Source organism: Microcaecilia unicolor, chromosome 2 (genome assembly GCF_901765095.1).
Source record: "Microcaecilia unicolor chromosome 2, aMicUni1.1, whole genome shotgun sequence".
NCBI classification, from domain to species: Eukaryota; Metazoa; Chordata; class Amphibia; order Gymnophiona; family Siphonopidae; genus Microcaecilia; species Microcaecilia unicolor.
This window is the reverse complement of record NC_044032.1, coordinates 454,190,036-454,215,604: the sequence shown is the minus strand read 5'-3', so window position 1 is coordinate 454,215,604 and position 25,569 is coordinate 454,190,036. Positions and strand designations below refer to the sequence as shown.

Genomic DNA, 25,569 nt, shown 5'->3' with positions numbered 1-25,569 from the left:
AGCATCCCGCCTATACAGGAGAAGAAGTTGTATCTCAGGGAAAACTTCAGGGCCTCTGAAGGTAGTGTATTTACCTCACTGATGCTGCTGGCGGCCCATAAAACTGAAGGACAGCAGTGCAGGCAGTGCTGAAGGACAGCAGTGCAGGAAACGAGAGGGCAGCCAGTAGTACCTAAAACACTGGCACTTGACTGGCCACCAGGGTTGAGGGGACCTGAGGCTGGAATGGGGGGCCTGGGCTCCCAATTGCTACGCCACTGATGGTATTAGAGTAGTAACCAGTGAGAGGTTTTCAGAAGAGGTGTTATGTGATCATACTTCCGGGCCCCATGGATGAGTTTAATAGCCATATTCTGAACAAGTTGCAACCGGTGTCTAGATCCTTTAGTGTGAGAGCTTTGTAAAGAGAATTATAATAATCAAGCTGACTGATGTCTAAAGAGTGTACTAAAATACTGAGTGCTGGCAGATGAAGAAGAGATTGGATTGATCGAATTAACTTCATCAGTTGAATCATCAAACACCAGCAGGGGCGTATCTGAACTGCGGCGGTAGGGGGGGCCAGGGCCAGAGAGGGGGGGCACATTATAGCCCCCCCCCCCCCGCCGCCGCCGCCATTGCCGATCCCCCTCCCCCCAGCCGCTGCCATTGCTAACCCTCCCCCTCCGTTGCTCGCCTACCTTCGCTGGCGGGGGACCCCAACCCCCGCCAGCCGAGGTCCGCGTCCTCCTGCCGCTGCCGGCTGCCTTTGGTCCTTTCATTCTTCCATTGAAGCTGGCGCCGACGAAAAAGTTTCTTTTGAATCTGACGTCGCTGCACGTTGCATGTTGTACGTGCAGGACGTCAGACTCAGAAACAATTTCTGAGTCTGACGTCCTGCACGTACAACGTGCAGCGACGTCAGACTCAAAAGAAACTTTCGTCGGCGCCAGCTTCAATGGAAGAATGAAAGGACCAAAGGCAGCCGGCAGCGGCAGGAGGACGCGGACCTCGGCTGGCGGGGGTTGGGGTCCCCCGCCAGCGAAGGTAGGCGAGCAACGGAGGGGGAGGGTTGGCAGCGGTAGGGGGGTCCAGGGCGAAATCTGCGGGGGCCCAGGCCCCTGAGGCCCCACGCAGATACGCCCCTGAACACCAGGATTCAGGAACTGCACAATGATGAAACCATAACTACAATTCCGTAAGCTGAAGTTCATATCTTTAACCTATATTATCTCTAAATTTCTGATATCTGCTGAAGCTCCCCCTCCATTAAATTACCAATAATCTCATAGATGTGAAATACAGTCTTTAGATCGATGGTCTCTAGCAAACAGAAGTGCCTCCTAGATATCAGATAATGGACTTTAAAAACTATTTTACCTTGTTTCAAGATATAAAAGTACAAAATATAAACAGTTCTTCCGAACAACTACATACACATTAGAGAATCTCAACTTTTCTTACTTCAAAGCGACCCAGACCCTTATCATCGAGCACTGTCCGTGAAATTAACATGCCCCTGTTAATTGCAGCCAAAGACAAACTGGCTTTTGTTATACTGAATAGATAGAAAGCTCTGTAATTTCACCTACTTTAATACAAACATCTGTTCTGGCCAAATAAATCAGAGAACTTCATCTACCCTACTAATCTGGGGAAAAAAATACAACAGCATAAAGAAAAACAATGTTTCTGACTTAAATAATAATAATACGAACCACGGTATAATATGATGGAGACAATACAAGTGAGAGGATTGACCCAAACGTCTGCTGAAATATAGTGCTAGATAGATATAAATATATTAAGGAAGTTCTCAGAGTATAAACTTACCCAAGTGAGACTACACAAAGTGTTTTACGTCTCTAAGGGTGGACAAGCTTCTCAATCATAGAACTTCACCTTAAGTCTATTTTAATTTTTATACTTGCAAATGCACACCCGTGCTATAATTTAAATTAATTTCAAATGAAATAAATATGCACCATCCTCAAAACTTAACCAACCAGTGGGTCAACGCTATCACTTGCTCCAACAACCTCATGCACACAATAATAAAGTTTTTTTATAAGTGTACTGTAATGAAGCTCTCTTGCTAGCTTATAGACTTTCTTATTCACTGTGTATCTATAATGTACATATAATAAATCAAAGCACTTAGCGTTGTATGGTCAGGAACGCCTCTCGTCAGCTGAATGGAGTCCAGGTCCGTGAGCGATTGTTGACTCTATTTTTCAATTAAATCAGCTGCTCTCCACTTGTCAGCTCGATACAATCCATGGCCACATGTAATGCCGATACTATCATTCGATTAAATCAGCTGTTCTCTTAAAGTTTGTTAACTTGCTGACAAACGTTTCCTATACAAACGTTTCGAGAAAACTTCTTCAGGATCTCTACATATAATAAATTTCTACTTGCAAAATTTCCGCTGTCAAAGGAAAAACGACCATACACTAAGTGCTTTGATTTATTTTATTATATGTACATTATAGATACACAGTGAATAAGAAAGTCTATAAGCTATCAAGAGAGCTTCATTACAGCACTCATAAAAAAAATTTATTATTGTGTGCATGAGGTTGTTGGAGCAAGTGATAGCGTTGACCCACTAGGTTAAGTTTTGAGTACGGTGCATATTTATTTCATTTGAAATTAATTTAAATTATAGCACGGGTGTGCATTTGCAAGTATAAAAATTAAAATTGACTTAAGGTGAAGTTCTAGGATTGAGAAGCTTGTCCACCCTTAGAGACGTAAAACACTTTGTGTAGTCTCACTTGGGTAAGTTTATACTCTGAGAACTTCCTTAATATATTTATATCTATATACCATATTTCAGCAGACGTTTGGGTCAATCCTCTCACTTGTATTGTCTCCATCATATTATACCCTGGTTCGTATTATTATTGTTGAGATTTTTACCAGAGGTAATCTGGGAACTTTTTGAAGTTGGTCTGACTTAAATAAAGCAGATTTAAAACAAGCATTGTGGAAGCTTTTCTCATAGCTACATTTCAAGAAGTGCTTAAGGTCAATCACTCTCCTGTCCCAAAATACCTGTCCTAATCAGCTCATCTCCCCCCTCCCAACTGCCTGCAGTAATTCCAAACTGGCAACTTTAAAAAAGAGAACAGAGCATGATGAAAAACCCACCAGACTGGTGCGTTGAGTAACTCACCAAACACATCACATACATGTTTGAAAGAGGTCAATTTCCAACAGACAAAGGCGACATAGTACTTTCACCTATCCCCCAAAAAACAACCAGCAAGATCAGCGATATCAGAAATTACAGACCAGTAGCCAAACACTACTGACCAAAATGATGGAAGGTCTAGTAACACAGCAGCTAACGGAATACTTAACAAAATTCTCAATTCTTCATAAATCCCAATCAAGTTTCAGACCACAACTCAGCACTGAAATGGTCATAACCACCCTGATAACAAAATTCAGAAGCATATGTCAAGGACAAAACGTATTACTACTACAATTCGGCATTCAAGTACATTCGACCTAGTAGATCACACCAAACTAATGACGCTGCTCGACAACATAGGAATCAGCGGTGCAGTGGCAACATGGTTCAATGGCTTCCGAAAGACCAGATGCTATATTGTAAGATGTCCGACCAAACTCCCCCTTCATTATCTCCTTAGACCCTTGCTGAATTCTTTCACAACAAGGTTGAAAAGATAAACCTTGCTTTCTCTACCTCACCACCTCTCCCTCCACTAGTCCGTTCCCCTCTCTCTCCTTCCCCTCATTCCCTTTCCTCCTTTCCTGAAGTTACTATTGAGGAAACTACACTTCTCCTTTCTTCCTCAAAATGTACCACTTGTTCCTCTGATCCCATTCCCACCCACCTTCTTAATGCCATCTCTCCTGCTCTTATTCCTTTTATCTGTCACATTCTCAACCTCTCACTTTCCACTGCGACTGTCCCTGCTGCCTTTAAACATGCTGTGGTCACACCTCTCCTTAAGAAGCCTTCACTCAACCCTACTTGTCCCTCTAATTACCGACCCATCTCCCTCCTTCTTTTTCTCTCCAAATTACTTGAGCGTGCTGTTCACTGCCGCTGCCTTGATTTTCTCTCCTCACATGCTATTCTTGACCCACTACAATCTGGTTTTCGCCCTCTCCACTCAACCGAAACTGCGCTTACTAAAGTCTCCAATGACCTATTACTGGCTAAATCCAGAGGTCAATATTCCATCCTCATTCTTCTTGATCTTTCCGCTGCTTTTGACACTGTCGATCACAGCATACTTCTCGATACCCTGTCCTCACTTGGATTCCAGGGCTCTGTCCTTTCCTGGTTCTCTTCCTACCTCTCCCTCCGCACCTTTAGTGTTCACTCTGGTGGATCCTCTTCTACTTCTATCCCTCTGCCTGTCGGCGTACCTCAGGGTTCTGTTCTTGGTCCCTTCCTCTTTTCTATCTACACTTCTTCCCTTGGTTCATTAATCTCATCCCATGGCTTTTCCTACCATCTCTATGCTGATGACTCCCAAATCTACCTTTCTACCCCTGATATCTCACTTTGCATCCAAACCAAAGTTTCAGCGTGCTTGTCTGACATTGCTGTCTGGATGTCTCAACGCCACCTGAAATTAAATATGACCAAAACCGAGCTTCTCATTTTCCCCCCCAAACCCACCTCCCCGCTCCCCCCGTTTTCTATTTCTGTTGATGGCTCTCTCATTCTCCCTGTCTCCTCAGCTCGAAACCTTGGGGTCATCTTTGACTCTTCTCTCTCCTTCTCTGCTCATATCCAGCAGATTGCCAAGACCTGTCGTTTCTTTCTTTACAACATCCATAAAATCTGCCCCTTTCTTTCCGAGCACTCTACCAAAACCCTCATCCACACCCTTGTCACCTCTCGTTTAGACTACTGCAATCTGCTTCTTGCTGGCCTCCCACTTAGTCACCTCTCCACTCTCCAGTCGGTTCAAAACTCTGCTGCCCGTCTCATCTTCCGCCAGGGTCGCTTTACTCATACTACCCCTCTCCTCAAGACCCTTCACTGGCTCCCTATCCGTTTTCGCATCCTGTTCAAACTTCTTCTACTAACCTATAAATGTACTCACTCTGCTGCTCCCCAGTATCTCTCCACACTCGTCCTTCCCTACACCCCTTCCCGTGCACTCCGCTCCATGGATAAATCCTTCTTATCTGTTCCCTTCTCCACTACTGCCAACTCCAGACTTCACGCCTTCTGTCTCGCTGCAACCTACGCCTGGAATAAACTTCCTGAGCCCCTACGTCTTGCCCCATCCTTGGCCACCTTTAAATCTAGACTGAAAGCCCACCTCTTTAACATTGCTTTTGACTCGTAACCACTTGTAACCACTCGCCTCCACCTACCCTCCTCTCTTCCTACCCGTTCACATTAATTGATTTGATTTGCTTACTTTATTTATTTTTTGTCTATTAGATTGTAAGCTCTTTGAGCAGGGACTGTCTTTCTTCTATGTTTGTGCAGCGCTGCGTACACCTTGTAGCGCTATAGAAATGCTAAATAGTAGTAGTAGTAGTAGTAGTAATATCAGCCTCATGGATTTCTGAGTACGGAGTACCACAGGGATCACCAATATCACCAATACTGTTCAATGTAATGATGGCACCACTTGGGAAAAAAATGGAATTAATGGGTTTCAGCCCATTTATATATGCAAATGACATCACCACTTTCATACCTTTCCAAAACAGTATCACAAACATACAGGACAAAATAAAAAAAGGATTGGACCTCATGGAAGAATTGGCAACAACTTTCAAACTCAAACTGAACAGAGACAAAACCAAATTCCTAGTACTATTCAGCCCACACAATCCCACATCCTCCCAAAAATTCACAACCAACCAACTAACATACCACATTGAAACACAACTTAAAATACTAGGAATCATTCTCGACAAACACCTAACTCTGGACAATCAAATATCAGCAATAACATCAAAATGCTTCAAAACACTATGGAAACTGAGAAGAATAAGAGACTATTTCCCTAGACAATCTTTACGAATACTGGTCTAATCAATGATACTATCGCAGCTAGACTACTGCAATGCAGCATACGTAGGGTGCAAGGAAAACACACTACAATCGCTGCAAACAGTCCAAAATCTGGCAGCAAGACTGATTTCAAGAAATTGAAATATGAAAGATCACTGCTTGAAACACTACATGGCACCCGAATATAAGCTTAACATGGATTGAACTATCCTCAAGAAATGCCAGCCCAGAAAACAGAAACTACCTACTCCTACATCTACTCTACTACAAAAACACCATCTACAAAACTATCTACACAGCAGGATCTCCTCCAATTCAGAAAAAAATGATAACCTACCTCTTCAAAACAATTCTACAGCAAATCACAAGATATTGTCGCCTTCCTTTCAAACCCACATCTTCAAAAACTATATGAATAAATATCACCAAAACTCTACAATTGAACACAAAAGCTACCACTACCTTTTCCACTTCAAATCTATCTCTGCAAAACTCTATGAATAACCACACGAACTACAGATGCCCTCTCAACATTGCACAACACTATTGTAACTCCACCAAAATGTAAATTGTAAGCCACTTTGAACTGAAACTTTTTTGGATAATAGTGGGATACAAGAATAAATAAATAAACTTCAGCTTGAAGAACAAACGTTCAATAAACTGTGATACGTGGGGGTTGATAGGTAAGTTTGTCATCGAGGTAACCCCAAGAATCTTTGTGCTGATGACTAGCAGAACAAGGGTGTTGCAGAGAATTATTGGAGAGGTAAAGGAGTCCTGATTACACGCAGCAAAGAGAAGAAATTTGGATTTATTGGAGTTCAGGACTAATTAGTTGTTACAAAGCCAATCAGTGATCTACGTAAATTTAGAGTTAAGGGCAGAAATGCCTTATGGGTTAGACAAGTCAAGAGAGCAGAGAATCTGGATGTCGTTGGCATATATACCAGCTTTTCCTAAATGAAAGTATGCATACTTCTCTTTTGAAAATTTCCCTGCTTACTTACATTTATACATGTACTTTTGACATGGACAAATTTTGGGGATTACTTTATGTGCATGTGTATATTTTCAAAATTATGCACATGTATTGCAAGCCCCACTTGAGGAACACCTCTGAACAGTTTGGGTAAAGTGAAGGGTTTATGCACAACTTTATAAATGCCCTGTTCCAGGGCCACCAAGAGACTGAGCAGGGCCCAGAGCAAGGCCGCCACCGGGGCCCACGGTGCCGTTGCACCCCCGGTGCTGCCGCCGCCCCCCCTGGGGCACCCTCCCCCCAATCGCTACCACTGTCGCCTCCCTCTCCTGCTCTCAGGTCGCCGGCACCGCAGTCCCCGGTCTCACCTGCCTGCCCTTGGCTCCGTCGACAGCCCCCCTCCATCCACCACGGGCTCCCTGCATTCAAATCAGCAGCACCTCACCTCCGTGTGAAAGTGGCAGGATCGCCTCCCTTCGGGCCCTCCCTCACTGTGTCCCCCCCTCACGGAAACAGGAAGTTACATCAGATGAGGGTAGGACATAGTGAGGAAGGGCCCGAAGGGGGGTGATCCTGCCACTTTCTTACGGAGGTGAGGCGCTGCTGATTTGAATGCAGGGGGCCCATGGTAGACGGAGGGGGCTGTCGACGGAGCCAAGGGCGGGCAGGTGAGACCGGGGACTGCAGCACCGGTGGCCTGGAAGCAGGAGAAGGAGAGATACCCAGGCGCCGGGCCCCCCTTGGAGGCCCTGGCCCAGGGAATTTTTCCCCCCTGCCCCCCCTCTCGGCGGCCCTGCCCTGTTCCATATATTTAATAAAAGGCTTTACTTGCAAAAATAGCTTATGAAACTGTCTTCCAAATCTCTAACATAATCAGAACTCAATGGTTTTACAATGGAGTTTTAACAAGTTTCTAATAGCAAAATGGCTTTGAAATATAAACAAGCACAGTGCTATCAAATCAAAATAATTGTAAAAAAAATTGCATGCTGTGATATTGTGAGCATACAATGGAGCTTTCAACCCTTACCAAAACACAGTTTAAAGGCAGCAAAACAAATTCTTTGTTCACGTAGTTAGGTTCCCACATAAAAATATAAGCCTGTCATTCTTCTCAAGCTGGCAGTTCAGGTTTGATATAAAGATTATTATAATGCAAACACAGAGGCCTAGCTCCTTACAGGCCTGCCACTTCAGTCTTAGAAAGCTCTCTAGTAGGCTCTGCCACCAAGTACTACCTTGCAAACTGTATTGATTCAAACTTCTCTTCTTAATCCTCAGCAGTCACTCAGCTATAGCTAGTAGAGTTTGGAGGCTTCTCTCAGCTATCGCTGACAGGGAGTCTTTCCTCAGCTACTCTTCAACTTTCCCTTGCTTAGAAATTTTATCCTTTCTGATCTGAGCTATGCTGTCCTGCCTAGGGTTCCTAGTCTTAACTCTGTTAAAGTGACCTGGAGAGGATGTATGTGCCTTAGGGAACTAGGGTTTTCCCAGGCACTTCTTCACACATGCACTCACAAAAAAAAAGTGTGTGTGCATGTTAAAATACTAGTTCATAGGTTAGGCAAAAATAAAATATGTGCATGGTAAAATATTTCTCCAGTAGGATGTTCATGATGTTATACAGACACCCAAAAATTATATGTGTAAATAGCATGAGCAGATTACATATGAAAGGAAGTTCAATAGCAGGAAACAGATAAATCTCATTTCTTCTTGGCTCCTCCTGATTGCTTCCAAAGGCTATACAATAGTGTACAGGAGATCAAATGCAAAAGCAGGCAATGAGATAATACACTCACAGGAGAGAAGAGGTACAAGCTAAAAGAAAACTGATATGTTAAGAACAAATTGTTTCTGTGACAGCAAGGATCTTCAACATGAGAGGATGTGGTTGGGTACAAAAGGAAGCATGGAAGAGAACAATCCAGGAACAAATTTGGCTGCCCTGACTTCAAACAACACCATCATTAGACTATTGCTCTGTACCGTAGGCACTACTGTGGCTACACCACACAGACTGTTAGTGCCTCGAATCCCACAGAAATGGTGCTTAAACTAAATCAACTGGTCAGTTCATAGAAACATTGTAGGTCCAGACTGCTGTTCATGCTCAAGCCTCTTAACACCTATGGCCTTTGACCACAATAACAATGTCAATTAAAGAGAAAAAAATCTTTGCTTGATGGTAACCTATTGCTTGGAAATACATTTGCCTTCTGTAGATAGAGGCAGATTTATTCAAATGTGTGTTGGTGTGACTCCTCAGTTACCACCTTCCCTGTATATATCATTCTCTTCCCTCATCTATATCTCCCGATCCAGCTGGTGGCCTTGGTAACTGTCTATTTAAACACCATTAAGAATTTAGCAATTTGCAATTTCAGGGGCTAATTTCGTTAGTGCTGGCTGCTGGAGTTTATGCGGGTCCTTGCCAATATTCAGCCGGCCCGTATAAGAATGTGGGCCCCGGCTGAATATCAGGCTGGCACTCACATAACTTAAAAATCACCCCCCCCCCCAAACCCTCACATCCCCAGCCCCAAACCCACAATGAGAAGGCCTCCTCAGATCCCCTTCCTCCCATGAAATAACCCCCCAACATCCCCCTGCCCGCCATTATTGTAGAACCTCTGCAAAAGGAGCAAAACAATGGGAGGGACATGGGCGGGTCAATAACATTCCCTTAAGATGCACGCAGTGTTACAGAACAGTGCGGATACATGTCCAGCTTGCACATTGGGATTTACACCTGGTTTCAGTTGCTGAAACTCCTCACGTCCAAAGTTGAGTGCAAATCCCAGCACTACACGCTATTCTATATATATATAAAATACCGTACAGCATCGATTTTTTTTTCAGCACTGAATTTTGAGCATCATTTACTGAATCCAGTCCTTAGTGTAACAGCCCTGGAGCTTTGGGATAAGCTCCCCTTAGATTTATGATTATGTCGAACGGTGTGGCAGTTGGGGAAAATCCACTATTTCTGGGATAAGCAGTATAAAATGCTTTATATATTTTGGGGATCTTGCCGGGTATTTGTGACCTGGATTGGCCACTGTTGGAAACAGGATGCTGGGTTCGATGGACCTTTGGTCTTTCCCAGTATGGCAATACTGATGTACTTATATACTTAAGTTTAGGAACACTCATGACTTCTTTATTTCCTGATACTTGATTAGGAGTTAGTCTTGTTTAACAAAGTATTAGATGAGAGAACTTTATAATGTTCTTAGATTTTTCAGTTTCTTTCTTTTATTGTGAAACATTTTAAATTATCAGTAAAAATAAATAAATAAATAAATAATACAGATAGTAAATTGTGTTATGTAACTTTATGGTCACAGAAAATGAGAGCAGATAAAGAGAATGACAAGGGGATGAGAACTCGCAGTAAATCCATGGTACAAAAAAAGCAGTTACCACTACCACGGGGCTGGAATCTGTGTGTCTTCCTTCACCCCCTGCTGCAATCTCTACCTTACGGAGCTGACAGTGATCCTTACAACCCTGCTCTGGGGCACTGCCTCTGCTTTCTGATGCAACTTCCTGTTTTCGCAAAACATGAGGTTGCCTCAGAAGGTGATACGGCAGAGGGAAGGCCCCAGAGCAGGCCTGTGGGGATCGCTGTTGGCTCCATAACGTAGAGTGGGGGGGGGGGGAGGAAGACAAAGTGTTGGACCGAAGGGAGGAGGTGTTGGCGAGAAGGGAGAGAAGATAAAGGGGGCTGGAACCGCAGGAAGGAGAGAAGGAGGGGAAGGGGGCTGGAGGGAAGGGAGAGAGGTGCTAGAACCGTTGGGGGGGGGTTTGGAGCTGCAGGAGGCAGGCTTGAAGAAAGAGAGAGAGGTGGTGAAACATAGAGGGGGCTGTAGAAAAGGGAGAGAGGTGCTGGACCACGGGGGGCGGCTGGGGGGGAGGAAGAGAGGGAATGGACCACGAAGGAGAGGGGCTGGAGTAAAGGGAGAGAGGGAATGGACCATGAAGGAGAGGGGCTGGAGTGAAGGGGGAGAGAGAAGAGAGATGCTGAACTGTAGGGGGCTGGAGGAAAGGGAGAGAGGGGCAGGACCTGGAGGAGGTGCTGGACCTGCAGGGAGGAAGGGAGAGAAAGAAAAAAGAGATGTCAAACCAAAGGGATGAACGAAGGAGGAGTGAAATACTGAACATACAATGGAGAGGGAGAGAGAAATACTGGTGTGGGGGAGTAAGAGAGGGGAGAAGCTGGACACAGGGAGGTATACAGAAACAGAGGGGAGATGATGGGCATGGAGAGAAGCATAGGGATAGGAACCCAAAGGGGAGATGCTGCATGTGGATGGTATATGGACACAGAGAGGCAATTCCAGACATGGGAGGGGAGTATATGGACACAGAGGGAAGATGCTAGACATGGGGGAGAACAGGAACACAGAAGGGAAATGCTGAACTTGGGGGGGGCATAGGGACATAGATGTAATGCTGGACACGGGGAGGGGGATAGAAAGAGAGTGGTGATGATGATTGCAGGGAGATGGATACAGGGGAGACATTGGCCAGGGAAGTCTCTGGGGACACTGAGAAGGGAGATGCTGAACCTGAGGAAAGATTTCCAGCAGGCTTAGGGCTTGCTCTGGCCAGGGGGCAGCTGTCCTAGTTGCACTCCCCTAACACCATCCTTTGCATGTGTAATCTTTATATTTTACACAGTATAGGAGGAAATGCATCTCTTTATTTCTTTGGTGTTGTACTATTTATTTATTCATTCATTCATGACATTTATACCCCACATTAGCCCAAAATAGAATCAAGTTCAATGTGGCATACAAACAATCAAGTGAATAAAACATAATAATGTACAGATTATAACACAAATTACAACAACTTCAAGAAGGAAATTAATATATGTGCAGTAAGTAACCAGGGATTCAGACTATCTCAAGGACAATCAAATAATTAAGAGTGGATAGGTAAGAGAATAATTAGGCAGGATTAAATGGGAAACGAGGTTAAGAAAAGGGTGTGGGTAAAATTCAAATAGAGTTCTTTGTATTCAGAAAGGCCAGACCGAAGAAATGTGTTTTTAGAAGACTTCTAAAAGTTAGGTAATCATCTGTAAACTTAATTGATTTAGGAAGAGAATTCCAAATTTTGGTGCCTTGATAGGAGAAATTAGCAGAGTAAATTGTTTTATGTATCACATTCTTACAGATAGTGAAATGTAAGACAAGATATTCTCCAGATGATGAAACAGCATTACAAGGGGGTAATCCAATAAGATTATTCATATATGATGGGGCTTGACCAAACAGCATTTGGTGAATGAAAATGCATAAATCTGAAAGAAATTCTGGGCCCCTTTTACCAAGCTACAGCACTGAGGTGGTGGTAAGGGCTCCTGTGCTAGCCCGGCGGTAACCGCAGATTACATCAGGTACAGTCCGGAGTAGTAGGGGAAGGAAGTATCGCCGGGCTGCTATGGTAGCCTGGCGGTACTTCCGTTATAGCGAGCGTTAAGCCTGCATTGGGCTTACTGCCACTTAGTAAAAGGAGCCCTCTATCTCTTATTGGTAACCAATGTAGCTCAAATAAAAGAGGAGTGGCTTTGGCGAAGCGAGGAGATCTATATATAAGACGAGCAGCAGTATTTTGAGCTGTTTGTAATTTTTGAGAAGACTACTACTACTACTAATAGCATTTATATAGCGCTACCAGACTCACGCAGCGCTGAACACCTGACATAGCGAGACAGTCCCTGCTCAAAGAGCTTACAATCTAGATAAAACAGACAGACAATACATTACGGGCAAGGGAATTACAGGGTAAAGAGGAACAGGGGGGGAGGAGGGCAAATGAGTAGCGGTTAGGAGCCAAAGGCAGTAGTGAAAAGGTGAGCTTTCAGCCTAGAATTAAAAACAGGTAGAGATGGAGCTAGATGTATGGGTTCGGGAAGACGGTTCCAGGCATAAGGTGCCGCAAGATAAAAGGAACGAAGTCTGGAGTTAGCAGTGGAGGAGAAGGGGGACGTCAAGAGAGATTTGTTTAGAGAGCGGAGTTCACGGGGAGGAGTGTAGGGAGAGATAGGAGAGGTAATGAGAAGACCACCTTTAAGTCCAGCATAGATGGAATTGCAATAGTCATGCAAGGTGTGGCTTCTTGGGATTTTGGTTTAATATATATGTTTATCATTTTTGGTCAGCTATTCTGTATTTGGCATTTGTTTACAGTGTGTGTGATAGACGTATTCTGTTAGCATTAATATTCTATGTAGCATTCTGATAGAGAAGAGAGGATATCTGTGAGAGGAGAGGGGAGACAGGGATTTTCTTGATCCTTGCTCTGTATTGTTTGTGATTTATAAAATGAAAGCTCCACAGAATATTGTTTCTTTTTATACTTTAATAAAATGATTTAAATTTAAAATCCTAACTGTTCGAGGCTTGTGATGGGATCAGACAGCACTCGCAGGACTGGGCAGAGACCAGGACAGCACTTGCAGGGACAAGGACAGAGTTCATGGGGACGGGGACAAACTTTGTCCCTGTGTCAATCTCTAATAAAGACCATATGACCTATCAAGTCTGCCCATCCATATAAACAACTAAACTCTAAAATTTCTTCCTCTCCCTAAGAGATCCTCTGTGCTTGTCTCATGCTTTCTTGAATTCAGACAGTTCTTTTCTCCACCACCTCTGCTGAGAGGCTGTTGCATCCACCAATCTTTCCATAAAAAAATATTTCTTTACATCACGCCTAAGTTTGTCCCCTTTCACCTTCATCCTATGCACCCTCATTCCAGAGCTTCCTTTCAACTAAAAGAGGCTCCTCCTCCCCCCTACATTTATTCCACAGGATTATTTAAATGTCTCTGTCATATCTCCCTGCTCCCAACATTTCTTCCAGACTATACATATTAAGATCTTTAAGTCTGTCTCCATATGCTTTATGACAAAGACTACTGACCATTATAGTAGCCACCTTCTGGATTGATTCCATCCTGTTTATGGTATATCTTTTTGAAGGTGCCGTCTTCAGAATTGTATACAACACTCCAAATGAGGTCTGACCAGAGGTCTATACAGAAACACTGTCACCTTTTTCCTGCAGGCCTTTCCTCTCCCCTATACACTCAAGCATCCTTCTGGCTTTTGGCGTCACCTTTTGTTTTATCTATTTGGCCACCTAAACCAGCAATATTCAGTCACTATCCATATAGCTGTGTGGCTTAATTTAGTACAGTGGTTCTCCACAAAGTACAGGACAAGAATTATTTAAGAGTAGACAGATTTATACAAATAAACTGTTACTGTTTCGCTGATCTGTGCTCTAACCATCTGGTTGTTGGACACTTATTATACCACCTCATGACATGATTTTCCATCTATTGAGAACTGGAAAAAAATGCCATGAAAAATGCACATCTATATCTGAGAACACACGAATAAGACAGATTTTTCAGACCACTCTTTATATTCAGAGTCATAGAATATGCAAATAAGTTTCAAAGCTATACTCCTACTGAGTGTACATCTGTGGGAGTAACATTCTAGTACATATGCCACGTCACATGTGGCTCTCCTCCTCTCTCTCCAGCTGCAATTCTCCTGCTGCTGTCTCCCAGCATTTCATCTCTATTAGGATGCCTCTGCCTATCTCACAGAGTAGCCAACTCAAAAGAGAGGAAATTCAAATAGGAATAGGTAAACGTTCACATAGTCCAAAGAACAATACCCATTTCTTTTTTAGTCACTCAAACAGGGTCACAGACAGATAGACAGGACCTACCCATTAGATGTTCATTTTAGTTTGTTACTTTGTAAGTAACTTTGTACTAGAATGCCTAAAATGAAGATATAGAAAAGGAATCACTGAGACAAGCAGAAAGATTATTCAGATATATTATAGGTTATTAAATAAAGAATCAAACAAAAACAAGTTAGAGCAAAGAAACATTGGGAAGGATTCAATGTCACTGTCTTCCTGGGGGGAAAAAAAACAGTCTGTGCTTTCACATGTCACTGAAACACATAAGAGTGCAAAGAATATTACAACTGAAGAAAAAAAATAACCTACAATTATTCTGTACAACCATAGCAATAACAATAAATCTTTTGGACAAATTTTCCTAGGTAGTCTGGCAAACAGCACCCCATTTGTGTCTACAAAGATATTTTAACAAATAATGCAACAAGACACTATTCAGCAGACTAATTATGTCTCATAATCATTAATGGTGTTACACTTAGCATAAACTGATTTGATGTACGAGCTGTGCAGTTGTCTTCTGAGTAGCCTAGTGGTTAGTGCAGTGGACTTTGATACTGGGGAACTGAGTTCGATTCCCACTGCAGCTCATTGTGACTCTGGGCAAGTCACTTAACCCTCCATTGCCCCTGGTACAAAATAAGTACCTGAATATATGTAAACCACTTTGAATGTAGTTGCAAAAACCTCATTCAAAGGTATATCAAGTCCCTTTCCAAGACATAAGGCTTCAAAAATAAACTACAAAGAAAAAAAGTTTCAAAATACCATACATCAAAATTTATGTCACTATAAACCCCACAGTCCGCTCACAATCAGGATTTGTAGCTGTTTTTCTGTTAAAACCCACTCTCTCCCTTTACCCAAAATCATCCCCAACTCTATTCCCCTCTCACTCCAGGCACACTCTCTTAATTTTCATACCCCTCGCTCACAATGACATCACTTAGTCACACCCACCTTCAAACCACCCCTAAACTAGTTCCCATTCATTTACTTTCACCCCAACACCTTTCAAAATAACTTTAACACCATTCCCTCACTCTCTTGCAGAGAATGCCAAAAACACAACCTTTCTCCTGCAGCGCTGCAGCCTCTCTCCTGTCTCACCCTTATCCCTCCCACTCACTTCCTAAATTCAATTACTGAGTAAAATTCCCTTTTCCTAATCAACCCTTACCAGCTCCAACCACACATATTCACTCCTCACCACAGCTCAACTCCTTCTGGCCACTCTCACCCTCAAAAATACATATACTCTCTTCATCTGTTTCTGCCCAACTTTCAACTGACCAGCAAGCTGTCGCCAAGGCAACCAGGTCTCAGCTTCCTCAGCTGTGGTTCCAGAGTGATGTCACTATAGAACTCTTTTTTTTTTCCCCTCTGGAGGAGCCCAGTTAAGATTATTTTAACCCCTAGGTTACATTCACCCATGCTGAAAATTAATATTAACAATTCTAAATACAAAATATGATAAAGATGCATAGGAAATACAGGTGTTAGAAAATATTGGTTTACCAAAAATAGGGAGGAAAAGACCTCATTAAAACCTTATCAACAATATTGGGGCTCAAAGCCACGTTTTAATGTGATCGGTCAAAAGTCATCATAGGTCTAGAAAAACCTCCCAACAGACAGTTGTCAGGTAGATAAAATGTTACAAAACTTTACACGATCAACTACTACCAACAGCTGAGAAAGAATAAAGTTGGTACTTAGTTTGAGCAGCACAGCAAAAACTTTGCTGTCCACAAAATCTTGTAATTGTCCAGAGTCTAGAATTGTAGAAGATCATCTCCATAGGCATTTACTAACAATTTCTGATATAGCGCCAAAACAGTTTTTTTGCAGTAGGCAAAGGTCCAGATAGTTTTTCTAGACCTATGATGACTTCTTTGACCGATCACATTAAAAGTGGCTTTGAGCGCCAATATTGTTGATGAGGTCTTTTCCTCCCTATTTTTGGAAAACCAATATTTTCTAACACCTGTATTTCCTGTGCATCTTTTCCATATTTTGTATTTAGAATTGTTCAAAAATAAACTGCCATAACAGCTGATTACAGCACTAACACTACATGATGTCTAAAGATGTAAACAATACTACTTCACAATTTCAGTTGGTTAACTGAGGAATTCATTATGTACTGTAAGTTATTTGAAAAAGTCACACAGACTCGGTGGCAGGGTCACAGCTAGAACCCAAGCCCTGATGCTGCATCCATGTAAAAAAAAAAAGACACAGTGTTCCAATGTTAACACAATACTAATATGTATATAATTGAGTCTTTAAAATACATACTATTGGTGTTCCAAAGGGAATATAACCTAAAGAAAAAAAACAAAGATTTCATTAATGAAACTTTTATTCTAAACATTTCTACCACTTTGCAATTGCAATGTGTGTTGATGACTAAGACAAGAAGGCTATTGACATTCAGTGGAAATGAACAGTAAGTCTCATTTACAATTGATATTTTTCATTCTTGTGATAATAATTAAAACTAAGCAAACAACTGACTTTTAGTGTTTAATCTTTTCTTAATTGCTAGAGAGTACCAAAACAGAACCAATACAGAAACTTGGAATACAATTTTCAATATAACATCCCTTCCAACCACCTACCCAGGTCCAGTCCCATACCTCCCTCACAATTAACCAAAATATAAAACTCCACAAACAGTATAGTCAACAAGGGGTCTAGACTCTCATAACCCCTCGTCTCTAAAATTCTCCACCCACATATCACACCTCCTAATCCCCTCCTCTCTTCACAACAGCTATGAGCACTGCACTTTTCATAAACATTAAAAGAAAAGAAAATATAAGCACATTATAAAATTCACACAGGATCAGTCTGATCACAGCATCACAGATTACAATTCCTTGCGTTCATCTTTTGTGCATATATTCCTGCCAATCTTATTATCCCCACTATTATCCGTATAATTTATATAGAGATATTAACACTTTCTCTGCACTCTTATATATTTTTCTTTACAAATTATAAAAAAATATCGCTGTGTCACAGATCATAATTCTTTATAAATTTTTAAAGTAGACATCTTTGTTCACCTTGTCTTCCTTTCTCACTCAATGAAAATACACAATCAATATGACTTTCTTCGCTCTATCACACCTTTTTAGTCTTAAATTATTACTTTAAAAGTTGGTCATATTTTTTTTTGTCTGTCCTATTTTTCGAGGACTCCTGATGAAGGCGTTGATGCTGAAACATAGCCTGTGTTGAGTCCCATTGTCTCATTACAATTATTTACCCTTAGCGGGGCTGGTGGTTGGGAGGCGGGGATAGGGCTGGGCAGACTTATACGGTCTGTGCCAGAGCTGGTTGGTGGGAAGCGGGACTGGTGGTTGGGAGGCGGGGATAGTGCTGGACAGACTTGTACGGTCTGTGCCAGAGCCAGGGTTGGGAGGCAGGGCTGGGGAGGTGAGGATAGAGCTGGGCAGACTTATACGGTCTGTGCCTGTGCCAGAGCCGGTGGTTGGGAGGTGGGGCAGACTTATACGGTCTGTGCCCTGAAGAGCATAGGTACAAATCAAAGTAAGGTACACACAAAAAGCAGCAAATATGAGTTATCTTGTTGGGCAGACTGGATGGACCGTGCAGGTCTTTTTCTGCCATCATCTACTATGTTACTATGTTACATATGTGTACTGTACACCCCAATATTGAACAAAGGACATCCTTGATGAAATCCTGGTTCATCCACTGGGTCATTCTCAATGTGTTTCTTCTGTCTTTGCCATGACCCACTCCTCAGATGCAACTTCCTGTATATGTGGGGGCAGGTCGTTGCAGAACAGAGGTTCTGAGCAGGCCACAGGCAGCATCTGTCAAGTGCAGCTGCAGCCTGGGATTTCCTGGGAGAGACTGTGTAAATGAACTACCGGACGAGAAAACACCACCAAACGAACCGACCGACCAACCAACGACCATCCGCCCGCCGACAATACAGGAGGAGTCGCTAGGTGCAGGGAGAGGAGAAGGTGCAAACGGTACCTCGGCTGATCCGGAACACCAAGAGGCAGCTGCTCCTCTCCCCAAGTGAGCCATGCATTGTCCTGAGCACACAAGCGTCCCTCCCGCTTGCTGACCTCCAGGGCAGGTGAACTTGGCGGCCGTCTGAGCAGCGACCACCTGGGAAGGTGACCGAGCCGGAACATCCACCTACCGGGACTGCCGACCACGAGCCAGGGCGCACGAGCCGCACACTGGGAGGATGCAACATGAGGAATTCCGTTGGGAATCGTTCCGAGAACTGGCTTGCCAGTGAGCCCCACTGCATCACTGTCGGAGTGTAAACCCCAGGAGAGCCCGGGCACGGGACCCCCTCACAACGCCAACACACTCCTCGGCAAAAACAGCCTGGGTACATGTCAGGGTGGAGTGGACTGGATCCCCAGCGGAGACCGCTGGAGCCAGGTCTTCCGAGGCGCATTGAGACACCCGCATTGAGACCAAGGCCGAGGCTGGCCGAGGGAGAGGGCAGCAGAGAGCGGACATCCGACCCGGGAGGAGCCGCCGCGACTGTTGATGTGAACCTGATAGCCGCACGGGAGCAGGGAGAGCGACAGGGCAGCCGGAGAGGAGCGCAGCAGTGAACGAGCGCTCGATCCAAAGGATTTTACCGATGGCACCGGAAGCCCATGCAAGAAAAAGGATATTGAACAAAGCATGAGATATAACGCGTAAACAATACCAAATCTAAATAAACTGAGTGCCATTCTTTGAACTCTGCCTTATAACAAGTTAAAAAGCTTCCTCTGTATGCTTTAACGATCTGAATGCTTTCACTGTAGCGTGAGCCTTGCAATATGCTGATTAACTTCCTTATATGCTCAAATGCTTTATAGGCTTTAACTATTCAATGTTGATACTGTCCGCTGCTGACATTGCTTAACGTTCATTCAGTTTAATGTCGTCACTGCATGACGTCGATACTGTTTAATGTTGATACCGCATAATGTTAAATCTGCTTATAGCGGACACTGCTTGAAATTATACTTAACCACTTAATGCTTAATGATCACACTACTTGATGTTGACAATGCCTAACGCTGATACTGACTGATGCTTATACAAACTTTCACTCACTAACACCCTCAACACAGCCAAACACCGTGAACTATAGCCACATGAACATCAACAAATTGATCATGATAATTTACTTTCTTCCCCTAATATATCACGCATGGACTTCTCCCAACATAAATAACAAATTACCCACAGCATACAGACCCTACAGACAATCCATTCACAACTCACTGGACCAAAAGAACAACAACCAACTAAAAGATAGAACAAATACATACGGAAACAACCAACAGAAAGGGAAGAAAGGACACAACAAAACCAGATACCAAGAAAACAGGCAACTAATAAAAATTAACACATCAATGTCCCAATACGAACCTTACCACTCAATCCAAATGGGATATTTAAACGCCAGATCAGTAGTAAACAAAACAGAGATCATAACAGACTGGATCACTACAGACAACCTTGACCTCTTATTCATCACTGAAGCCTGCGACCTTAAAGACCCCATAATCCTAGAACTATGCCCACCAGGATACAAAATCACTCACTGGACAAGAAATGGAAAAAGAGGAAGAGGAATAACCATAATATACAAATCCGAGTTCACCATCACAACCATAGCTGAATCCATTCTGCCACAACTAGAAATCGCATCGGTTAGAATCAATCACCCAAAGCTACAGGAACACCTCAACACAGTCTTACTCTACAGACCACCAGGCAACTGGCAAGAGACCCAAACACACTTTATGGACTTCATCTCGAACACCTGTGTCTCTACCTCAAACCTCATAATAATCGGAGATATTAACCTACACCTTGAAGATCTCACTTCTACAAGCACCCAAGAATGCAAAGAGTTCCTACAACTATGGGATATTCATGGACTAAACACGCAACCAACTCACACTAAAGGACACACTCTATACATTATTTCACACAAATTTGACCCTGATTCCAATATTATATTAACAGACACAAAATGGACACCCGTACCATGGTCAGACCACTATAAAGCATACATCTCCCTCCAATGGCGAACAAAAGACTCACCTAACAAACAAGAACAAAAAACCTACTACACGAGAGGAAAAATTGACCCGGTAACATTCTGGCAACAGATCTACCACAACGGATGGACTATAAAGAAAGATGAAATCCAATTCCTCTTAGAATGGGATGATAGATGCAGAACAATACTAGACAATATTGCCCCAATTCAAGCCAGAACCTCACACAGAAAGAAATCAACTCCATGGTTCAATGAAGAACTGAAAAAACTCAAAACACAAGTCAGAAGGTTAGAATGAGTGTGGAATAAAAAGAAAGACGAACCCACACTTAACGCATGGAAACAACTTCAAAGAAAATATAAATATACCATAAGACAAACCAAAAGATTATATTACAAAACCGAAATTGGACCAAACTACAAAGATAAACACAAACTCTTCCAGCTCATGAACAAACTATTAGATATCACACCAGTCACAACCAACAGCAAAGATACACCAGGAGCAGATAAACTTGCGTACTTCAATGAGAAAATAATACAACTACGACTTAAAATACCTGTCAGTACCATCGACTACACCGTACTCCTAGACTGCCTAGACCCAGATCCTGGTGTATACCCAGCATACAGAACCTGGACCAACTTCGAGATATTATTGGAAGACCTCATCTCACAAACGTTCAAAAGATTTGCCAAATCTCACTGCAAATTAGATATATGCCCAAACAACCTCATGACATTTGCCCCTCAACAATTTATAACAGACTTAACGAACCACTTGAATTATATGTTACAAAATGAACTCTTCCCGAAGGAGAAAGGAAATATTCTACTCACCCCCATACCCAAAGATGCAAAGAAAAGTGCGAATGAACTAACCAATTATAGACCAGTAGCATCCATTCCCTTAATAACCAAACTAACGGAAGGGATGGTGACCAAACAACTCACTAATTATTTAGACAAATTCTCAATACTACATGACTCCCAGTCAGGATTCCGAACCAACCACAGCACTGAAACAGTACTAGTTACTCTCATGACTAAGTTCAAACAAATGATTGCAACTCGCAAGAACATACTACTTTTACAATTTGACATGTCTAGCGCCTTCAACACGGTTGATCATGGAATACTACTACATATCCTCGAGTACTTCGGAATAGGTGGCAACGTTCTCAATTGGTTCAAGGGGTTCCTAACCACACGATCATACCAAGTGACATCTAATTCTACTACATCAGCCACATGGACACCTAAATGTGGAGTCCCACAGGGATCCCCCCTCTCACCGACCTTATTCAACTTAATGATGATACCCTTGGCCAAATTACTAACAAACCAAAACCTCAACCCATACATATATGCAGACGATGTAACGATCTACATCCCATTTAAACAAGATTTAAAGGAAATTTCCAACGACTTCAACCAAAGTTTACACATCATGCATTCATGGGCGGACGCATTTCAGCTGAAACTCAATGCTGAAAAAACCCAATGCCTTATACTCACCTCTCAACATAACACGAACAAATTCACCACCATTAACACACCTACACTGAATCTTCCAATCTCGGACACTCTAAAAATTCTTGGAGTCACCATTGATTGACACTTTACACTTGAGAATCACGCGAAAAACACAACCAAGAAGATGTTCAACTCAATGTGGAAACTAAAAAGAGTAAAACCTTTCTTCCCAAGGACCGTCTTCCGAGGCCTAGTAACAATCAATAGTACTCAGTCATTTAGACTACTGCAACGCACTCTACACTGGATGCAAAGAACAAATAATCAAGAAACTTCAGACAGCCCAGAACACAGCAGCTAGACTCATATTCGGTAAAACAAAATATGAGTGCGCTAAACCCCTACAAGAAAAACTGCATTGGCTCCCTCTTAAAGAACGCATCACGTCCAAAATATGTACCCTGGTCCACAAAATCATTCATGCAGATGCCCCAGCCTACATGTCAGGCCTGTCAGACTTACCACCCAGGAATGCTAAGACATCGTCCCGCACATTCCTTAACCTTCATTTCCCCAACTGTAAAGGGCTATAATACAAACTAACACACGCGTCAACCTTTTCCTACTTGAGCACACATTTTTGGAACGCACTACCGCGTAACGTAAAATCGATCCATGAACTAACCAACTTCCGCAAACTATTGAAGACCCATCTCTTTAACAAGACATACCACAAAGACCAACAAATATGAACTCCTTCACACATACCCAGAATTGTCTTTACTATCTGCTTGTTATATTAATATCATGCTTTAACATTATCATGTTACCCAAGATCCTTCTATAATACTAAATGTTTATTTCTTACATATCTCCATTATTCATGATATATTGTAAGCCACATTGGGCCTGCAAAAAGGTGGGAAAATGTGGGATACAAATGCAATAAATAAATAAATACGTTTCGGGGATGCTGGATTGCGGAAATGGGAGGAGTGAAAGAGATGGGAAGAAATGCTGGGTGAAGAGGAGACAGATGATAGCATGCTGGCTCAGGTAGGGGGAGGCACTGGGCTCCCAGCTGCCCTGGGCCCTCAGGCACTACCCAGTTGGCTGAGAGATCAGTCCACCACTGGTAGGTACCTATACAGTTTTATAAAATAAGCTCTAAGATTCAGACCTCATAGCATGTAAATGCATCCATTTACTTGCAGGGATTTACAAACATTCATTGCAAACAACATCCATGTAAAAATAAGTTTAGGGATCTATCTGGAGCATTAGTTTACAAATAACTCTCTCCTTGTGTAAAATTCAGTTCTACACATAGAAAACCTTTCTAAAATGTCTCCCTTAACTTATACATTTGGGGGCATAGCTATCAAGTTAAATTAGTCCTTACCTAATAATTTTGTTTCCATTAGTCCCAACAAATCAATCCAGAGACTTGTGGGTTATGTCGTTCTGCCTGCAGGTGGAGATAAAGAGAACTTCAGAGGTTTGGTAGATGTGACCCTGTGCAGCTGCCATCACCTCAGTATTGTAGCAGTGAAGAATTCAGAAATCTATTGACAAAGATCTCTCCTGCCTCTACAAAGCCTATCAAGGCACCTCAACAGCACCAGCGGGACTGCTTCAGACATCCAACCAAGACATTTTCTTTTATTTTAAACTTCTATATTGTAGGAGAACCAAATGAAGGAAACTGATCTTCAAACAGGCAACAAAGCAACTTGGAATTCAAGAATGATACACTGTAACAACCAGAAGGGCGGGTATCTGGATTATCTGTTGGGACTAATGGAAAGAAATTTATCAGGTAAGAACTAATTTTACCTTCCATAGCATTCCACAGATCAATCCAGAGACTTGTGGGATGTACCAAAGCAGGCCTCAAATAGGGTGGGTCCAAGAAAACAACAGGGTAACCGATCTGCAAACTCCAATATGGAAAATAACCAAAGCAGATACGTGGATGATAAAACAATATTTATTAAAAATAGATGGTGGCCGTACCTATGAACATCGAGGAGCTGCTTTCCTAGTAAAGAAAAAATAATGCCGAAAAGACGGGGGAAAACGGCAGCTCGAGCTTCGCTGCCGCTTCCCCCCTTACCTCTTGGCCCGATGGACCAATATCTCAGACCCTCGGGACAGAATACCCAGATCGGGAGCGGCCCTGAGAGTATCGCCGGCGTTTTGGAGGTATCGGCGAACTCCGGGCCAAATGTCTCGCTGAGCCCCGACCAGAGGACTCCGCCCCCACAACCGCGGTTTACCAGCTCTCCCTCAGGAGGATCAACGGGGCCTCCGCCTTTGAGCGGAAGGGTAACCCCAATGAAAGAAGCTCCTGAACAGCGCGAGGAAGAGCCAGAGGGTCAGTTCACAACTCCCGAGACGACCATTGCAGGGACCCAGGCTGTGGGACGAGGAGGAGAAGAACTCACGGGTTCTCAGGATCTACTTCTGCCATTTTCCCTTAAAATTCCGGAGAAACCATCTGAGGTAACGTTAGATGCCTTATGGGATTTGATGGCACAGGCCGTTACGACCTTTGCTGGTCAATCTAAAGTTTTATCTGAGAAAGTGGTTCGTTTAGAACAGAAGATAGTTAAAAATGAATCTGATATTAAAGGTATAAAAGATACTGAAGAAAAGATGAATAAAACGCTTCTAGAGACTGAGAAAGTACAGCAAACTATGGTGAAAGATGTTGTAAATCTGAGGAGGAAGATGGAACTTTATGATAATTTTATGAGGTATAATAATATCAGATTTATAAATTTCCCCATGGTCAAAATGGTGAAACCTTTAGATATGCTTAAAAGATATCTACTGGAAGTGTTACAAATTCCTCAAGAAACTTTACCACCTTTCAATCAAGCATATTATGTGCCACAAAAAGATCTTCAGCAAGAACAAAATGCCCCATTGGATGTTTCTACTTTATTAGAGACTTCTGAAACTGACCAAGCTAGGCCAGCGACTTTGATTGCTACCCTAGCTCTATCATCAGATAAAGCTTGGCTATTTAGATTGTTCTTTAGAAATAAAGACAAATTATTTCTTCGACTTAAAATTAATTTGTTCCCAGATGTTTCAAAGGAAACTCAAAAGAGAAGAAAACAATTTCTTTTATTAAAATCAGCAGTTCTTCAATTGGGAGCCGTATTTTATTTGCGGTTTCCATGTAAATGTGTGATTCGATATAATTTGATGAAGTATGTATTCACAGAACCCCTACAATTAACATCCTTCTTAGCCTCTAAGAATACAATAGGAGTGAAATAAGAA

At 42.6% G+C, this 25,569-nt stretch overlaps 1 protein-coding gene across 3 annotated transcripts in view; it reads right to left on the bottom strand.

Annotated features, from left to right (window-relative positions):
• The window catches only part of SFXN5 (sideroflexin 5), a 743,850-nt gene that overhangs the window by 530,432 nt on the left and 187,849 nt on the right, over nucleotides 1-25,569 (bottom strand). For all 3 annotated transcript variants that reach the window (XM_030190957.1, XM_030190958.1, XM_030190959.1), the window contains one exon: nucleotides 17,028-17,053. In XM_030190957.1, coding sequence (XP_030046817.1) covers nucleotides 17,028-17,053 — 26 coding nt within the window. The remainder of the gene's footprint in view (nucleotides 1-17,027; nucleotides 17,054-25,569) is intronic.